This window comes from Pleurodeles waltl, chromosome 4_2 (assembly GCF_031143425.1).
Source record: "Pleurodeles waltl isolate 20211129_DDA chromosome 4_2, aPleWal1.hap1.20221129, whole genome shotgun sequence".
Classification (NCBI taxonomy): Eukaryota; Metazoa; Chordata; class Amphibia; order Caudata; family Salamandridae; genus Pleurodeles; species Pleurodeles waltl.
This window is the reverse complement of record NC_090443.1, coordinates 837,627,249-837,647,812: the sequence shown is the minus strand read 5'-3', so window position 1 is coordinate 837,647,812 and position 20,564 is coordinate 837,627,249. Positions and strand designations below refer to the sequence as shown.

Below are 20,564 nucleotides of genomic sequence, written 5' to 3'. Positions count from 1 at the left end.
GCCCTAGTCATCCTAGTGTCCCTGGAATGGGCAATAAGTATGGTATCCATAACTACTGTCCATGATCATCTGTCCTCTACCCCGGCTGTCCCTTCAGGAGTATCTCCTGCTGCAGCAGTAGGGCAGGGTTCTCACCTAAGCCCTACACAGCCTACACCTCCATGAGTGGAGAGTGAGTGGGGCAAGTGATAGCTTTTGGTCTTCCTTCTGAAGTAGTTGGTGCTACCTTGGCAGCCAGGCGTCCCACTAGCAAAACTGTTTGCATGGGACACTGGAAAATGTTTGCTGTATGGTGTTCCCCCAGCAGCATCCAGCTGTTACAGGTACAGTATTTTTGTCTTTTGTTGACCGAGAAAGGCCCTGCTGTGGCAATAGTTAAGGGTTACTTATTGACCCTCTTGGCATTTTTAAACCTAACTGATCAGCCATAATTTGTTCAAATCATTTGTTGTGATGCACTTCTTAAAAGGGATCATTCATATGTTCCCTCCAACACATTTTGTAATGCCTCTATAATTTGTTTCTCACTTATCTGACATGTGCCTCGTTTGAACCAATGTACAGCTGTTCTCCCTGCCTCCTCATGCTGAAGACCATCTTACGCATAACTATCAAGTCAGCTCATCGCATGAGTGAGCTAAAAGTGCTATCTGTCTAGCTGCCATATAAAATTTTCACAGATAAGCTGGTAACTAGGACATAATAAGGATTGCTACCAAAGGTCGTCATGCGCTTTCAGATAGGAACGTCTATCACCCTGCCATCTTTCTTCACCCCTTCTCATCCATGTAATGATGAGGACTCCATCGCCCTGATCATAAGAGAATCCTCACCTTTTGCGTCAATTACACCAAAAATAAATTCGGGTGGATGTTCAACTCTTTTTGGGTTTCTTTAGAACGAAAAAGGCAAAGTTGTGCAGAAGATTAAAATGTACTTACCTTTGGGAACACTTATTTAATCACACATTCCTCATCAATCCACCCTTCTCCCCATTCTGCGGAATAGATTCACATAGTCCAGGTTAATAATATTTCAAACCCAAGATCTGCACACTGGTTGAATGAGATTTCCATTGGCTCTACACCCAACAGCGTAGACAGAGATCAGAAAAAAACTGATGTCAGTGTGCAGAGGTGTCGGTTATTTCGGGCCCCCTGCAACACATCTACTAACATGAGGAAAATGCTGAGAAAAATCTCCAGATCCAGTCTGGTGTCTGGAGGCATTCCCAAGGTCAGGAATCTACGGTTAGATAGAGTATCTACCAAAAAGATTGTTACTGAAGGTTGGTAACTTTTTCATCAGAGCTCCCCTGACAATGTCATGTCAACCCCCACTTCCGTTTTCAATGAGGTTCAAACCACCACCAACCAGAGAATCATACCCCTACCAGAGGGGTGTTTCACAACTCAGTGACGTAACACAAAAAAGGGAGCCTCCTCCAGAATGTGATGAGGGGCCCCCAGGTCTTTCATATTTCACAAATATTTGTAGACCTTGAGCTGAACCGGTTGGGATTGCAGGAGCCTGTGTTAAGCCCATATTACAACTCCACACCAGGAGGCAACAGCAGCATCATATAAAAGCAGGTGGAGGGATTCTTTTTACAGGGCTTCCAAATGCCATTGGAGTGAGAATCTTTGTTGTCCAGTCAGTGGCAGCGGAAGGATTTTATTTTTGCCCATCCATAGGACCAGATTGTTTTCACTAGTCATAGCATAGAACAACTTTTCACCTTTCCATGAGTCGTATCAGAAAACACCTACATAGTTTTGCCATTATTAGTGCACAGCGCCGTTCAGGTTGTCTCTTAAAAAATGGACATAATCGTTTAAAATGTATATTTAACTGTGTTTATTAAGTTATTTTCAGTTGTTCTCAATTGACACAGTCATTTATATTTTATGGACATCCAATTATTTTTTCTAAGTGCAATGTGGGTGAATGCCTCCTTTTCTTTAACCATCTTTAAATATTTTGACATACATTATGTATTCCGACAGTTCACAAATAAGAGCCTTCTGATTTTCCTAATGAAAGTGTATGTCTAGCACATTGCTCTTGAATGTTATTTGTTGCCATTTTAATAATTTTGCTTTGTGGTCAAGAAAGCAAAACGCGTTGAAAATAAATGCGTCTTAAAACATGTTGAAAAAACCCCATATATGTTCCCCTGTGAAAAACTATACTGTTTTTTTGTTTTGTTTTTCTTTCTGTGAAGGCTTGAAGCGGCAAAGGACGATTACCGTGCTCACTGTGAAGAGTTGGAGAAACAACTTATTGAGACACAGCATAGAAACGACGAGTTGGCCAGTTTGGCAGAAGAAACCAGGGCTATGAAAGATGAAATAGATATTCTTAGGTATGTCAGTAGAACTACGTATTAAAATTCTGACTGATATTAAAAGATAGAAAAGTATTCGGTTTTCATTCTCTTCTGAAGGTTATTGTTGTATTTGCTACCACATTAAAGTGCAGCGGATGCCATATTTGTGGTTTGGTGGGCGATGTTGCAAAGTATTAATGGGGGGAGTTCACTCCCAGAGAATATTTTGAAAAAATCTAAACTAATAGTATAGTTTGCAAAACTGTTGTTAAAGAAATTGCCAAGAACACTGACGCTTTATGGTACTTCTGAAGTGACAATTGTGAATAAGACTGAGCATTTCTTATTTCTACCAACGGAAATCCTGTGTATATGAATGCCAATAGACCAGATACATTATTTTAGCCCCAAATGGTCAACAGGGAATATGAATTCCCCCGAGTGTTTTATTTTCAAAAACTCCCTCTTACCAGTTTCAAAATGTTGGCATGCATGGTGGAAACTGCATTTTTTAGTGGATCCGTTGTCGCCTACCAGGTGCTGCAAACAAAAACATGAGTAGCAGTTAGCAATTTGCAGTGTCCCACAGACAGCTGTCGTATTATCAGCTGCCCACAATTTGTGGGACATTTGTGGTACAGCTATTCTAATTGAGAGTAAGGAGTCAGTTGGAATTGCATTCACAAGGCCCTATGTAAATGGACAGAAAGGGTAGGCTGCGCAGTGTGGTCCGATTGCTTAAATAACGTCAAACTGATTGTAAATCCTTTCAGCCAGTCAAATTAGTTCACGTTGTGGGAATCATTTTGTTAAATTGTTGGTAGATAGTCAGAATAGCTGTGGTTAGCATGTGCTTCGGTTGACATCGCTTTGCTTTCAGGGAGGCACAGGCAGCCTGAACACAGGTAGTTTTCTGCATTCAGGTGTAGAAAATCCTCCCATTTCTGTGTCTATTTTTTTTAAAACAAATTCTGCTTTGTTTGCAAACCACAAAGTTTCAAATTTTGTCAATTTCACATAGACTGTTTTTACAAATTACTTTTTGTATGGCGTGGGTTGCACACCTGCATATGGTATGGTATTTCATATTCCCCTGACCAATTAGTCTAATGAGGATGAATTTGTTGCTGTCCAGTATTTTGCTATCTCTCTATTTGTCACAAGAAGGCCCATTGCCACCAGCATGCGATTACTTAGTGGACTATTCCATTCATGCATTAGGCTAAGCAGTGCCATTTTTAGGTAAAGCATAGCAGGCCTATACATTTTGGCAACATTTTTCACCCAATCTTATTCATGAAGTATTCTTATACTTCCCTGTCTGCTCAGTAAGGCAAACCCTTGACAGTGGTGTTTGGGGAGGTTCTCACGTATAAGCAAAGTTTGAAGAGAACTAGGACTAACTGTGCATTTTGTGGAAAAATTCACCAACGAAAATGTCTAAAAAATAAATATGCTAAAGAATGCAATTAGCTGAGATGAAGATCACAATAAATCATAGAGTCTTTAGAGCATGAAAAGCAGTCCAGAAGGCTGTTATGTAAGAAGTAATTTTTTGAATTTGTCTCCAGTTCGGAGTAATAAAAGAGAGCACACTCTAGAAGGATGATCACAAAGCATGGAATGATCCGCCATCAAAGCATTAGTAGTGTGTCAGATCTATGGGCAAGTGTATTTGCATAATCTAAGGCATTTGGTCAGTCTCTATGTCAGCAGCAATGTGGCTTTGTAGGAGGGACCGTGACCACACAATATGTTGTGCAAAAGACACTGGGATTTAAACTCATGGATACCACTGACATTACATCAAAGGAAAGCAAATGTGGGCAGAGTACATTAGGGTGAAGATGAGGTGAGCAGCTTAGTTTTGAACTCTTTGGAGTTTAGCTATTGACCTAGCATTGTGAATATCATAAATTCCCTTACACAAGTCAAGGCTGAGACCATCACAGAAAGTGCCAGTACAATATGTGAGGGCACCAAAGCCGGGGCGGGGTTTGATGAAAGACATAATTGTGGTATGATACTTTTTTGTGACGTTATTCATGTTAGGATAATTGACATAATGGCATCAAAAACAATACCCAAATTGCGGACACTTTAAGGACTGGTATATCCGCATTGGAGGACTAAATGTAAAACAAAATAGCTGTGCATCAAAAATACCAATAAGTGAAATCCTATAGCTGTTGATTGGGGAGAAACCTAATTCTTGACAGCTGTTACATGTAATAATAACCGGTTTGTGAAGGAAGAAATCTTGTTTGAAATGATGAGTCTGAATGGGTCCAAAAGAAGGGAACTGTTTGAGTATTCTCTCATCAAGGTCATTGTCAGTAGCAAGCCAGCCCTGGAATATTCGGTTTTCACATGACAAAACCTATAAGCAGCTGCTTCATGACCAGTCAAACCTCATCTAGGTCCATCCATGCTTGTTTCAGCCTTGGAATGGGAGCCACACTCTCCCAACCTCTTTTTGGGATCTCTGGTCTATCTGCCCCGTTTTCTGCTCACGGTCACTGCAAGCTTTGCAAGCGCATCTATGCCAGTGACTTCTATGGCAGATCAGAGAAAATTCCTGCAAATACACATGTTGGAGGTGAATCCAATCTATTTAGAATTTAAGGTCTTCAACCGGTACTGAGATTCAGGATGGCAATGCCCACACATACAACTTCACAGTCCTCTTCTACAGAAGTACCTGTTCCCCACAGTAGTTGGTTTGGTGGAGTGCCAGTCTATTTTTGGTTGAGTAGCAGTTGTGTAGTCATGGCACGCATGGACCATGTCTACCACCCAGGACTCTTGTCCCACTGTGAGACCACTTCAGCCAGTTTGGCTGTGGCCATCCTTGAGGGTGAAGGTACTGTGTAAAACCACAGTGTAGCTCCATTTAAAAAGCTTGTGGCCTCATTTGTCTGTTCTTTCAGATTCCTGAGAGCCGACAAAATCAGCAAATTGTGACATTTTTGGAAGTTCTCAGTGCTAAAATCATACCCAAATCTTGATACCTCACTAAAGCAGTCACGATCCAGATTTGAACGGTTCTCCGTTCTTTTTCCTGAACATATTGGAATGAATGAATTCACCTGATATTACACAGCCCGACCTCCTGTTATCTGGAAACAGTTGACTAATCTAGAACAAAAGGCTTTCTTTTTGGAACCTTTATATCCACCACAGTACTCTGATCAACGGGGCACCTAAAGTATGGTCTGCTCATGGGAAGAGCCAAGAGTGCCCTCCAAGGAAATAAATAGACCTCATTTGAACCTAACGTCTACTGCATTACTTTAGTGAACCCTTTGATGATGTAGAATAGTGTAAGAACATGGACAAGACATTAATGCATAGTTAGGTCATTGCTCGGTATAAAGGAACATTAGGGAAAATTGTGCCTTGTAATGACAACAGGAAAGTACCTGCAATGACAACAGACAAAAGAAACCCCCCAAAAAGTACACATTGCACTAAGTGACAAGAAGAGTTTTACCCTCTTCGTATACTGTTAGTAATTTTACCTCTCCTCTGGCTAACATAAGCAGGTGAGCTAGTTCATGTTTCTGCAAAAGAGTGAGAGTTCTGTGACTAGAAGTGGTAAAGGTATTAGTAGTTTACTTGCATCTACTCATCATCAGTTATGCTATAATATCTAATACTGTTGTGCACTTCTAACTATAGATTTCCCACCTTTTGAATATTTTCCAGGCATCAGACTGGATCCAGAATTTTTTTTCAGCATTACTTTTTCCCGCAGGTAGGTGGTACCATATGACTCCGCAATTACATTGTTCTGCTTTGGAAATGATGTGCAGAGGCTATATAGGCACTACTCCTGCGCGCCAACCAGATGTGGATGCCTATCCACCTTTCACCTTTTATAAGACTGTTTACCTCAACATTTTCACACTGTGCAAGGGAAGATGTCACCTTCTAAAACATCAGGCTTTAAACCCTGTAAGGGCTATCGCAAGCAAATGTCAGTGACCAGTACCCATCAAGTGTGCCTGTGGTCGAGTCACGGCTCCAAGTCCAGCAGTGTCTGTGCGTTGATGAACCCGAAGGCCATACAGGAGTGTGAGGCGAACTTCTACCTTTCCAAGCACCACACGACTCCACTTCACAACCAGTCCAAGTCCAAGGGGCGGTTGCAGCCCTGTTTCCAGTCCAGGAGTCATCAGAGCTGATCCAGAGGCCGATCGTTGTCATGCTCCAAATCTTCGGGTAAGTCGAAGAAGAAACATAAAAAGTCAAAATTACAAGCAAGACTTGGTACTTTCCCACCACTCATGTACTCCGGAAAAGGCGCCACCATATCACCATGCATTTTTATGTTGCTCCTGAAGCCAGTCAACGTTGGAGCCTGTCCTGCAATTTTCCCCAGTAAAGCTCAAATTCTCGGGAACGTCTGCAACACGGAGGCAGATTTACAAGTTCCACAAAGCCATGCTCTGAGTCTTTGGATGTTCCAGCTCCCTCTGGCGTGCCGTGGGCCCCAAGGAGCCGAGAGGTCCTCCATCTGGGGTACCCTTGGTGGGTTCACCCTGTGCACTAGTTGGACCCTCTGACACCTTCGTAGGCCTCCCCCTGAATCTATAATGATTTCTCCTCTGGCTGCACACTCCATGCCGTTTCCGAGCACGCTGACACTCTTGGGCTAGGTACCTCCACGTACGACTTGGAGTCGGTGCCACTACGACCTCTTGCGAGGCTGCGTCATGTTTACATTGAATCACACCCTCTACTTGAGGTTTGTCCCCCACTAAGATGACCATAAACTTTGCAAGCTTTGTTTAACAGTGATTTGTGAAATGGTAATAATGCATGTGACAAGATTGGCCAACCGTACCGAGAAAGAAATTGGTGTGATAAACCTTTAAATTGCTAGTGACCTTGACCCTTGTCCCAATTCTGGCCTTCTCACGCACAGGTCCTGACACTGAAGAGAGTCCATCCTTTGTGGTGGTCATGAGGAGGATGGCCGAAGTTCTTGAACTCCATGCTGGAGGTCAAAACCAATGTTTTGACTGAAGTTCTCTAGCCGGGCAAACGATGACTGAGTCGCTACTACTTTTCAATGAGGCAAAACTGATACCATTCTAGTGGCCTGGTTTAACCTTGTTCTGGCCTCTCGTTAAATCGTCAAATTGCAAGATGCCACTGATTTTGCCCCATGCAACCATACATTTTTTTCTCAGCATTCTTCTGTGGATAACTTATTGGTGCAAGTGTCCGAATACCTTTTCAACTTCTGCCTCTCCCGACAAGGAGTTAAAAGTGAAGACCTTTGAGACGAGAATACTTACTTCCACCAGTTTGGCCCTCAGGTCCTTCAATGCAAGTTGTCTGCTGGGCTGCTAATTCCACGAGGTTTGGGATTTGGTGGCTCAAGTCCTCACGTTACTCCCATGCTCTTTGGGATTCAATGGCTCAAGTCTTTGCAGGTGTCCCAGGAAACTCTCAACCTGCCCTGACCTGACCCAAGATATACAGAGCGATCCAAATGCAGCCAAGTTCATGATCTGTTGTGGCCTCAACACCACTGATTCGATCAGATGAACCTTTGGCACCAGTGTCGTCATTCGTCTTCCCGCCTGGCAGCAGGAGACAGGCTTTTCAGGTGATGTCCAGTTTTCCCTTATGAACATGCCCCTTTATGGAGATCGTCTTTTTGGGGAGAAGACATATTCCAGTCTGGAGTTGTTCAAAAAGACTAGGGCTACAGCACACTTCCTGGGCTTATTTGCTCCACCTCACCAGGCTTACAGTTTCTTTTGCAGTTTTTCACAGTGGTCTCTCTTAACAGCAGCCACTTCAGCCTCAACAAGGTGACCAGCAATTTTGTGGTCAAGGCTGTGATTTGCTGGCCATAACATTAGACTGGTGGGTACCGCAGATTGTCTGAAAATACCTTTCCTTTTATAGCCACTCTGTCAAAACCTTCCACCGTCCCTGCAACGACTGACTGAGGGTCATCTGTCCTTCTCATGACAGGAAGTGAAACCCCTTTCATCTAAAGGGCTAGCCAGAGGCATCAGAAGTGGATCGTGGTTGTTATTCCGATTACTTTCTGGTGACAAAGAAGGACGGGGGCCTTTATCCTCTTTTAGACCTGCGCCCTCTCAATGCCTTACTCCAGAAGGACAAATTCTAAATGTTTATCCTGGCCAGGTCTTGTCGACCGTTGACCCTTGAGAGAGGATGATAGTGCTGCATCAGCAGAATGCCTATATCCATATACCCACCCTGCAGGCCCATCAGCATTACCTGTGGTTCATGGTGGGACAAAAGTATTTTCAGTTCACTCCGCTCCCCTTTGGTCTCACCAGTGCCTCTTGGGTGTTGTCAAAAGGAATGGCCTTGGTAGCCGCTCACCTTCAGAGGTCATGTGTCCAAGTCTTCCCCTACTTCAGTGACAGGCTGTTGAATGCAGACTCGCCCCAGGCAGCCGTCAACCAATTCCAGACTACTGTGAACTTCCTGTCATCTTTTGGGTTCACTGTCGATATGCTGAAGGCACACCTGACTCTTTCTCAGGCTCTCCCCTTCATCTGAACCATTCTGGACATTTCTTTCCCCTAGAAAGGGGAGTCCAGAACATTGAGACTATGATCCTGATCCTTCAGCCTCTGTACTTGGTTTCAGTGAGGTCGACTCTGATGTTTCTGGGACTGATTGCCTCCTGAATCCTCTTGGTCTAACACGCCAGGTGGCATATGCAGGTTCTACAGTGGGATCTGAAGTCTCAGTGGGCCCAACATCATGGGGACCTGATGTAGATTTTGGAGCAAACTGCAAAACTTCTGCAGTGGTGGTTGCTAGACTGCCATTGGGTCAGTGAAAGAACCCTCTCAGAGGCCTTTGGTATCCAGCGGAGTTCTGGTTCCATCCAGGGTGGGATTCAGGACCCGTGTATGCCTTCCTGCTGACATCCCTTCTGCTTCAAGTCTAAAGAAGATCAGGATCAACTGGGCCAAGTCATTCTAATGGCATTGGATTAGGACGGAGAGTATGGTATCCAGAACTCCATCGTAATGAGCATCTCTCCTCAGATCAGACTGCCTCTTCGGGGCATCGGCTATTGCAGCAACAGGGCAGGGTTCTGTACCCGGAAGTTCCCAATCTCCACCTTCATGCTTGGAGATTGAGCAGCAATAGCTAAATACCATTGATCTTCCTCCGAATGTCGTTGATGTCATCTTGGCAGCCAGGTGTCCCTGGACAAAAACTGTATACGCTTGTCGTTTGGAAATATTTAGGTTTGGTGTGACACACGCCAGATTGACACCCGTCCAGGCAAAGTTATCTAGCATTTTGTTGTTTGCTTTGTCCATCACCCAGCAAGGCTTCGCTCTGAGCTCGGTTAGAGAGGACCTTTCGGTCTTTTTACATTTGCTGGACCATCCCTCATTATTTAAATCCCTTATTATGATGCTTTTTTTTTATACAAAGGCCTACATTTGTTTCCTCCCTCTCCTTTCATCATGCCACAGTGTGAGCTTAACCTGGTCCTCACATATCTAATGTGCACTTCATACGAGCTGCTGCACAGCTGTCCCTTGTGACTTCCCACTCTCAATACAGTGTTCCTTATTGCCATAGATTTGGTGTGCCAAGTGAGTGAGCTTCAAACTCTTTGTGTCAACTCACTGTACACCACTTTCTTCCCAGCTACACTAGTTCTGTGGACACAAGCATCCTTGATGAAAGTTCCACGTCGGTCAAAATGTCATTTTCCTAGCATTCTTTGCTCCACCTCACTCATTTTAGGAGGAGGAGAGACTCCATTGTGTGGACCTCAAAAGGACAGAGTATTGACTTCGATCATACCAAAGGACACTGCGTGAATGATCAGCTGTTTGTGAAATACACTGGAGTAAGTCTCCCTGTGGATCGTGTTCTGCAGGTAGATTTGCTATGCACTGGCCAAAAAGTAGCCTCCTGAAGGGCTGTTAGCTCATTCAACCAGGGTCATAGCTATTACCACTGCATTGGAACCTGGAGTTTTTTTCCTGGACATCTGCCAGCCACCTATGTTGGCCTCACTTTATACATGAACAAAGCACTCCTGTCTGGACAGCCAGCTTTGCCGAGAGGGGCATTTCTCCCACTTGGTCATACATACCTTTGTGGTTTGAGTACATTCACAGACCAACCTCCAAATAGGTGTTATTTTGAATCTATTCAAAAGGTGAGGAATCTGCCGTTAGAAGTTTCTATCAGAAGAACAAGTTACTGCGCTTCAGTAATGTTCTTTCTTGTAGACTGTCTAACCACAGATTTCTAACTGACCCTCCTATCCTCCCAGCTCTGTGTATTGAACTGTTTCCATTAATAAGACCCCGGATCTAGGAATCCGTACACTGCTCTAGTCAATTTACTGTTGAGGTTCTGCATCTGGGGTCACGGGCAGCCTCAAAACAGGTGTGGCATCTGTATAGGCTCTGAATATCATTTCTGGAGCAGAAAGGTGTTAGTGTGAAGCTGCATGACACTGCCTACTGGTCAAAAGGTACTACTGAAAAAAAGTTTTTTGATCCAGTCTGGCGTCTGGAGAATATTGTATTATGCAGTTAGATAGAGGCCCTCATTCTGACCTTGGCGGGCGGCGGAGGCCGCCCGCCAAAGTCCCGCCGTCAGGTTACCGTTCCGCGGTCGAAAGACCGCGGCGGTAATTCTGACTTTCCCGCTGGGCTGGCGGGCGGTCGCCTTCAGACCGGCCGCCAGCCCAGCGGGAAAGAGGCTTCCACGATGAAGCCGGCTCGGAATCGAGCCTGCGGAGTGGAAGCTGTGCGACGGGTGCAGTTGCACCCGTCGCGTATTTCACTGTCTGCGCAGCAGACAGTGAAATACATGTAGGGGCCCTCTTACGGGGGCCCCTGCAATGCCCATGCCAGTGGCATGGGCACTGCAGGGGCCCCCAGGGGCCCCGCGACCCCCCCTACCGCCATCCGGATCCCGGCGGTCGGACCGCCGGGATCTGGATGGCGGTAGGGGGGGTCGGAATCCCCTCGGCGGCGCAGCAAGCTGCGCCGCCTTGGAGGATTCACTGGGGCGGCGGTACACTGGCGGGAGCCCGCCAGTGGTGCCGGTCCGACCGCGGCTTTACCGCCGCGGTCGGAATCCCCATTGGAGCACCGCCGGCCTGTCGGCGGTGCTCCCGCGGTCCTCCGCCCTGGCGGTCTTTGACCGCCAGGGTCAGAATGACCGCCAGAGTGTCAACACAACAGTAAGCATCGTCTTCATTGGGACATTCATTACATCACATGAAGCATAATGATCTATAGGAGTAGCGTATTGTATCTCATTAACTACCTTACTAACTGTTTTTGAGACATAAGCCTAGAGGGCCTAATTTGTTTGTTGTGTGCATATTATCACAACAGTATGGTTTAACTAATCCACTTTGTTGTCATTGAGAAGCTCATATTATGCATGATATTCATAAACATGACAATCAATGGCATTTGATTTTTTAATTTCACATTGTGCTTTGTAACAAATTTCCCAATGATAGATGATTGCCATGTCACTCACCATAGCAACAGGGCCCTGAGAGGCGAAACCCAATAATATTTAACTAGATAAACTTGCCCTAAAGTGGGTTATTATGCACCAAGCCCACAGCAGTGAGTTGCCACACCATTGATGCAAGGCGCAATCGTAACTAGGCACAAAACTAACAACATCTCTACCATGCAAAAGCAAATAATGATCTCTACGTGCTTGGTGGCTGTGCCAACCTTAAGTGCATTTTCCTGCTGATAAGCCAATGGCCAGATCCTGTAGGCTGTACCCAAGAATTCAAAGGAAGTTTTACTTTGCAAAGCAGATCTGAGTACGAATGCGGCATGGATTTCCACTAATTAATTGTAATATTTGGTGTTTTTTTAGCATTCCTTCCATTTTTGTTTACTTTGCTATTGTTTGTGTTATAAGAATAAATCCCCACTAATAAAATCTATTTTGTGAGTGTACTGATGTGAAAGAAAAGGAGTAAGCCCTCATAAACCCTGCAAGTTCCTTGCCCTATCTATATGTTGTCCTCCAGAATGGCCTCCTCTACACATGTGTAAAACTCAAAGGGAAGGGTGTGAGATACCAGTCTGTTTATTTCTTCTCTGCAGAGGGTGACTATATCCAAAACTCTGGGAGCTAGGGAACTCAAGCTGAGTGTATCATTGAAAAAGAGCATGCATTTGGTAATTTCATATGTCATATAAGTATATGCCCTATAAGGTTTGAGATCTTGGATGACAACTGTTGTTGCAGACGAGTTCTCTAATAGCAATTCTCTTTACCATGGACTCATCAATGTTGACCTGTAAATACCACATTGAGCATTACAGAACAATCAGTGCTCCAGGTGGACAGATTGTCACTCCTACAGGGTGAAAATTTAATGCATTCAGGCAGATTGCCTAGCCCACATTTTCTCTTGTACTTGACCGATTGAGCCTATGTTTCTGCTATTACTCAAAACTCAGTCAACATTTGCACCTGTCATACAGATTGTGGTCCATTTTATCCATGCCCCAGTCCTTCCCTTAGCATCACATGGATATTTTTATGTTTTTTGGCAACCCAACAAAAATAAGATGTATTCATGAATCAGTGATAATTGCATTTCTTTTTCAAACAGAACTCATTTACAAATAACCAAACCAAGGTTTCATTAGTTTTGTCTTACCTAAGATAATAACGTTGCGAAATATGAGCTAGCCGAGGTGCTAGGTTTGACAACTTTGAAGAAGAGTTGTGGAAGATGCTTGATTGAAAGGATCATGACATGGCCACATAGAGCATTCTACTGACGGACAGTAGAATTTTTAAAAATACGTCACGTTTCTGAAATTCTCTGACATTGCGAGGAGGCATCCTGAGCAAGGGCTTCATCTCATCCATTTAGTGAGAGATTCTCTAAAAGGGCCTTAGTACCATATTTAAAGCCTGAAATAGTCAACCAATAGACCCCTTTCCAACTCACACTAAAGGAAGGTCTTTTGTTAGACTGTTGTAGGACAATTCTGTATGCCTTCCCCTCTAACTCCTCTAATATTGACAGCCTCAATCTGCGTTGTAAAGTAAATGGGTTGCAATCACTGGCCCTAATTAAATATTGGTAACCCAGGTCTGGTAAATAGCACTTATTCCAAGTAATTCAGGTTGTAATAAGAAATGTGTTATCAGTGTATTGTGCAACTATTAACACGTTTTGCTTTTTTCAGGCTATTTTCCCTTGAGCAATTTGACCGTTGAAATGTGTCTGGGAAAAAATGAAAGATAATTCATATAATTAACTTGTGCAGTACTTATCACAAATGGTAGTTACCTCATAACTCAGATTCATGCACAAGCTTCTGTTTGCACAATCTGAAGTTATCTCACTAATCATATTAAGTCCCTGAGGGTTCTTGAGAAGATCAGGGAGAGATATGGGGGCTCAGTTATCCTGGCTCTTGCTTGGCCGCACCAGATCTGGTCCATAGACCTGCTCTATCATCTTCAATAAAAACACATATGTCTACCCTAGAGAAGAGTCGTTCTGGCCATGGATGTTAGGGGAGTGCTATTTCACTCATCTTGACATCCTGATTCTTTCTATACTGCAGTGGTCAAATGGCTAACATCATGCATCATTCATTGCTACACTCTTCATGGAGCCCAACCTTCATCATATTCAGAACATAAACCACCAGGGCTACTGTGGCATTGTGGGCATTATTGTGGCCTGTACTTGTAAGAGACATATGCATGAAGCTACATGGGTTACAACACAAGTATTCTGCTGTCACCACACCCTGTAGGCCTCTCCCCACAGTGTTGCAAAATGAAGCCAGGGTGTTCTCCATAACCTGTTTATCTAGGCCTAAGATGCCCAATGCCACTGTTCCTCTTACCTTTGCACTCCCCAGCTGCCATGGAATCAGCCAACAAGTTGATAACAGAATACCCACAAGCTGATAACTGGAAATAAATGGAAAATAGAGTAGGATAATGATGCCTTTAAAGAATCCTCATTACCCTTCCCTATTATCAATTCCCTCTTTCTGACTCCTTAGTCATTGGTCACAAAACATGCCAATTGGCTCTTATAACATATGCACATGTGAGTGGTACTGGCAGTAGAAACTCTGCAAAAGTCTTTGGGCCTGCCCACATATTCATATTAGGAAAAAAACTAAAAACTAACATCATAATTACAATCAGCCAGTTGATCTTGTATGTAATACCACAACAGTATCAGCTAATGTGATCTTTACCAGGTGCAATATCACCAACAAATTATGGGGGTTATTCTAACTTTGGAGGAGGTGTTAATCCGTCCCAAAAGTGACGGAAAAGTGACGGATTTACCACCAGCCGTATTACGAGTCCATTATATCCTATGGAACTCGTAATACGGCTGGTGGTATATCCGTCACTTTACCGTCACTTTTGGGACGGATTAACACTCCTCCAAAGTTAGAATAACCCCCAATGTGTTCCAGGCCTCAGAGCAGGGATAGGGTGTTCCACAGTATTGTCATTTTCTTTCAGCATTGTATCTATCCTAGCTGCACAAGCTTGAATCATTCCCTGATGTTAAGCTGGGAGTCCCATGGTGATGTTTCAATAGCCGTATCAAATTGCTTTGAAGATAATACAGGCAAAGTTACTTTAGTGGCACAACCACCTCATTAGAAAAGATCTGTACTTCAGCCAGTGAGATAAGCGTGCACTGAATTCCATTCCCCCAGAGGCTTCTTTATGTCAGATCCTACTGCATGTCCTGTGGAAGAAAGTCAGTCTCAGAGCTATTGTCAGAGGCCTTTCTATCACCTTATTATGCCAGATTTCCACCTACATTTGTCCTTTAAGTATTATTCACAACTACCCTTTAGAATTCTGCCTTTTAAAACAATATTCTTTAGTCTTAATGGTTGAACCACCAAAGAACGCCTAAAAGGGGCTTATTTTGAGTGACCTGGTTTTATTTACTGCTGAACATCTGCTGCAGATTGTCATCTGAAACCCTAGATGACTGAGAAGACCCTCGTTGCAGGTGCCTGGAAAAAAGGCTGCCAGTGACAAGACGTCATCCGATGAGGTGTCTGTTCCAGGAGCATTCAAACAAGATAAAAAGCCACACAAACGTACATTTGACTGGGAAAATTGGCTTGCAAATCACACCTGGGAAAAGTGACCTTAAAAAACTTACCAAGAAGCTGGATAGGCCATTGAAGTGGTTTGATGAGGAGCATTCCAAAACAAAGAATCTGGTAGACTGTCATTGATGTTCCTGTTGAGGACACTAGCTGTGGGTGCCCAGTGGGCACAGGTTACAGTGTTTACTACAGACAGCCTAGCATTGACTATGACATCGTAGCCATCTGCCATAATTATTATTGATATCTGCTGTACCGTTAACACCTCCCACCAGCGACACCACCAAATTATCTATCACATTTGGAAGGAGGACATAAAGATCATGGTAACACAGGCTTTATCAGCCATTGTCCCAAGGCTGGGCAAAAAATATATTTGCACAGACATTTCACGAACATGCCTCTTTAAAACATGCTAAGGCAGATTCGGTTGTGATATAGAGTGCTGAGCACCACACCTGAAACCCATTTTTTATCTGCACAGCACCAAGTCACAGGGAGTGTTGAAAAATGGACAGTTTTAAGAAAAGGTTGTGTACTTTTCCATGGAGGTTGTTGTTAAATACACAGACAAAATGTGGGCAAACTTGGCTCTATACCTTCACCTGCTACTGGGCTGAAAGAAGGAAACATTTGCCATTCTGCAAGAGTCTGAGAAAGACTTCACGACCCTAAGAAATGTGGCCAGTTCTGGTTTTAGACAAAAGGCAGGGCTGCCTTCAGTTCCTTCAGACCTGAAGTTCCATACTGAATTTTAGATATGCTTTTCAATGGTCAGCACCTCTTTTAAAGGCATGTGAACGAACCCCTTCAAACATTCAGATCTGACACAAACATTGCACATCCCCTACGGGTGCAAAAGTAGAGATTTAAGCTATTTCACAGAGCTAGAGGCAGAGGGTTCTCCTCCTGCAGAGCTGGTTTCCAACCATACTGTCCATACAAAATCAACCTGTACAACTGTAATCCAAATATCTGTACTATCTGCCTCCCTTCTATAGGTCACCTTACTCAGGTGAAACAAAATAGATGTTTGAAAATGAATCTCCTGGACATAGTAAACGGCAGGTCTCATCATGCAATCGGTGACTGTGCAGGCCACAGTTACCTCATCTCCACTTCACATCTCTCTTCGTGGCGCAGCTTATGTTGTCCCTGCTTACTGGCAAGGCATAAAAATTGATAGGTTTTGGACTTTGTATAATATGGGCACATCCTTGAATTTACACAGAAACCTCCTCCAGTGCCTCTGCTATCTCACCATCATCTAAAAGTCTTGCTGGCAGAGATACTGTAAATGCTTCACGAGGGGGGCCTGGAACCTTAGTCACAGTGTAGAAAGGAGTGTTATTCCAGGTTCTTCCTGATTAGAAAACAATTGGGAGTGTGGCTTCCCATTCTGCAACCTCCAGCGTCTCAACAAGTACCAAAGGAGCAGTCATTTTTTATTTTTGCTTTGCAGGAAGTGTTACAGTTGCTGGAGGATGGGGAGTTCATGACTGCTGTAGAGCAAGAGAATACCTATATTAGTTCACGGAATCAGTGGCAGCTTTCTTATAGTGTAAAGAACATCAAATCTTTCTATTATTGGGTGACTTGCTGATTAAAGGAAAGACCTCCCAAGAATGAGATACTTCCATGAAGGCATGTATATAATACTCGTCAGGCAGGGCCTGTCCATCAACATGACTGAGCCTCAGCTTCAAACCAGTTTCTTGGGCCTTCCCTAAATCTGTTAGACTCATTGTTCCACTGCAGAGATGTCAGGACTTCAGTGCTGTCTCTCCCACCTTGTTCTCCAAGGAAGATAATTGCCACTCCAGAGTATACCTGGGGAAAGGTGAATTGAGAGGAAACCACCTTGTTTTCCAAGGAGTATAAATGACTAGGGCAGCCTTTTTGCCAAAGATCATGACTGCTTTTCACATTAGGTAACTCATTGTCTCCCAACTTTCTTTGCTCTGCCTCACCCCTAGAAGGAGGAGGAAAAGCCAGGAGAGCCTTGAGGTTTATATCGATTGCACCGAAGACCATTGAGTGGATTATCCGTTTTTTTGTGTGTTCTCAGGGGTGCTGGAAGGAAAGGCAGTGTAGAAAAGGACTCTGTTTAGGTTGATAGTCCTTTGAATTAAAGTCTTCTATGTGCTGGCCTAGAGCTGCCTCTGGAAAGACTGAGGGCTTATTCCACCAAGACTGTGGCCTCACAACTGTGCTGGCATGTGGAGTGCCTGTCTTTGACATTTGTCAGTCTGCTAGATGGGGGTCATGCACATGTTCACAAAGCATTACTACCTTGACTGCCAGATCCGGCAGGAAGGGCATTTTGGCTGTTTGGTCATTCAAAACATTTTGGTCTGAGCCATTTCACAGACCCACCTCTTGTGGAAGTGCTGCTTTGGTATCTGTTCTAAAGGTGAGGAGTCTGTGGTTAGAACTAAGCATCAGAAGAACAAGTTACTCACCTTCGGTAACTCTTTGTGGTCAAAACTCTGTCTAACAACAAATTCCTCACTGCCCTTCCACTTCCCTGTTCTGTTGCATGGACTCTTTCCCTATTTATAAAGTTTCTCAGCTACATATCTGCACACCAGTACTTCTGAGTATTGTTTAGCTCCGCATCTGAGGGCATGTACAGTCAAAAAATTAAACCGAAGTTGACACAAAAGGTGCCTATATATGCCTCCCTCTTCACCTCTGGGTTGTTAAGAAATCAACGTGGAACCACACAGCACCACATACCGGCACGTCAGAGGAAGGTTACGTACATCTTTTGTATCCAGTATGGTGCCTAGAGATATTCTAAATATAAGGAATATTCAGTTTGATAGAGTATTCACTAGAAAGAGCGCTACAGAAAGTAAGTAACTTGTTCAAATAGCATACAGTAAATTATATATTTTAGAGTTGGGTAAGACTCTGCAACTATTTGTGCTTGTAAATACAAAATGATTTGCCTGAAACATACAATGGAAAATATATTCTAAGGTCTAACTTCCTTGAGTGTAGTCCTATACGTATGTAATCAAGACCTTCAACTCCCTTACATAAAAGCAAATGTCAGTCAAAGATAAGGCAATATAGCCTTCTTTCTTATGCTGCGTTGAAACAATGTGAACAGAACACTGTGCTTTTAAAAGCCTCTTGACCACTCCAGTGTCCCCTCATGACCTGTAGGTGACAGTTTAATCAGTTCTTTTTTTTCTGGCATCTGCTGACAGCATTCTAGAGCAGATCTCTGCCTTTTAAAGGCTTTTTCACCAAAAATGTTTCACTTTTTCTCACCAGAAATGATTCACTGAGCATCCTTTATGGTGTCAGGTATTCTTTGATATTTGCCAGGAAATATATATATATTTTTTTATCAAAAGGTTATTTCTTTTTGCGAAATGCACAATGTGGCAGAAAAATGGCAAAAGCAGACCTGCACAGGATCTGTATCCTCGGTTTACCAGACTCCCATGGCTCCAGGTTGTATTACCACTGCAAGACCCCTTCCAGGCGCACTTTGAGGGAGAGAGAGAAGAGATTCACCTTCATGACCAAGTGGAGCACCAGAGAAGGCTAGATTCCCTGGCTGGAGACACATCCCTGGTGATAAAAGAATGTCCCCCACCCCCCATACTAGTGCCCCTATCTCACACTCTGAGGACTCCTGCAGTTGGAGATCCAAAAGGAGGAGATTGGATGAAAAAAGATTTTCCTGTTCAGTGTTGAGGACATTGACGCCGAGAAGAGGTTAGCACCTACTTGCTCGCCATCAGAAGCTGGTTTGACGTTGATAACACATACAATGTTGAGGAGGAGAGCACCGTCAAAAGGTACCTCAAGGTGGAGACACCATTGGACATTGAGAACTTCGAAGTCAAGACATTGCTTGGTGCTGAGACATCATTCAACTTCTCTGACTAAGTGGATTGAGTCGGTTTAATGATTTAAAGTTCACAGACTTCCAAGCAAATCTGACTCGGGGTATTCAAGAGCCTATTCTCCATCCATTCCGACTTCTCTAGTCACAATTTACAAATCTTCAACGCTTCCTCAGGGTCTGACATACCCCCCTCTCCTTTGTCACCTTCTCCACTGCCGCCTCCTCCACAACCAATAGTCACAGTGGTAATTCCATCACCAAATCTGCCAGCTGCTCATTCTTGACCACCACAGATACGTGTACCAGTGGCATCTACTCCAAGGCACCGTAAATCTCGCTCTCATCTCACCAGACCTTGCAGCAGAAGGCCAAGCACAACATCTCATCGTTATCTTCATTCAAGATCTCTCAGCTTTTATGCTCAGACAGTGAAGATATCCTCACTGTCTGATCATACTTCTTCCTTTTTAGGTCTGTTGTCGCCTACTTTGACAGATTCACCTCCAGTGAGAATGTCTCCTGTGAATGATATGAACACTTTCTGGGATGTACTTACGAGGGATGCCATCAAACTGAATATTGATTTGACAATTATTAGTAACCTTTGAAGCACTTCATCAATGATCTGCTTCTGGACCATTGCTTCCTTTGGTTCTACGTCTTTTACAACCACCTATGGAACTAATTTTGACACTGGCTTCTGTAAAGGCTAAACTATCATGCCTACAGAAAAAATATAAACCATGAGATCTTGATTCATCTTTTTTTTTCCTCCAATCTTATATGAGAGTCCATCATTGTTTCTTCTGCCCCGAAACTACATGCCAGAACTCCATTATATACTATTTCTCCTGAAAAGGAAAGTAAAAAATTTGATTCTCTGGGCAGAAACGTCTGCAGTACCTCTGCTGACTTTATGAAGTTTGCCAGCATGATTGCTCTTCTTGGGCATTATGACAGCTCTCTCGGATTGTGTTCTGCAATGTTTGGAAGACTTTCCCAGAAATAGACATCAGGACCTTCAATAAATTGTCATCAAACTCATGATGATGTCAAATTAGGTCATCATTGCTGCAGTTGATTCCTCTACACTACCATGGCATGAATACTGTCATGGTCTAGTACTTCAATGTTCATCTTAGCTCAGGCTCACAGGCTTGAAACTTGAAGTCCAAAACCGAATTATGAACCTTCCTTTTTCAAAGAAATACCTTATTGG

The 20,564-nt window shown here is 43.6% G+C and overlaps 1 protein-coding gene across 1 annotated transcript in view; it reads left to right on the top strand.

The window, feature by feature from the left end:
* Positions 1–20,564, top strand: part of HOOK1 (hook microtubule tethering protein 1) — a 921,358-nt gene that overhangs the window by 511,469 nt on the left and 389,325 nt on the right. The window contains exon 10 of the mRNA XM_069232567.1: positions 2,225–2,365. Within this exon, the coding sequence (XP_069088668.1) occupies positions 2,225–2,365 (141 nt within the window). The remainder of the gene's footprint in view (positions 1–2,224; positions 2,366–20,564) is intronic.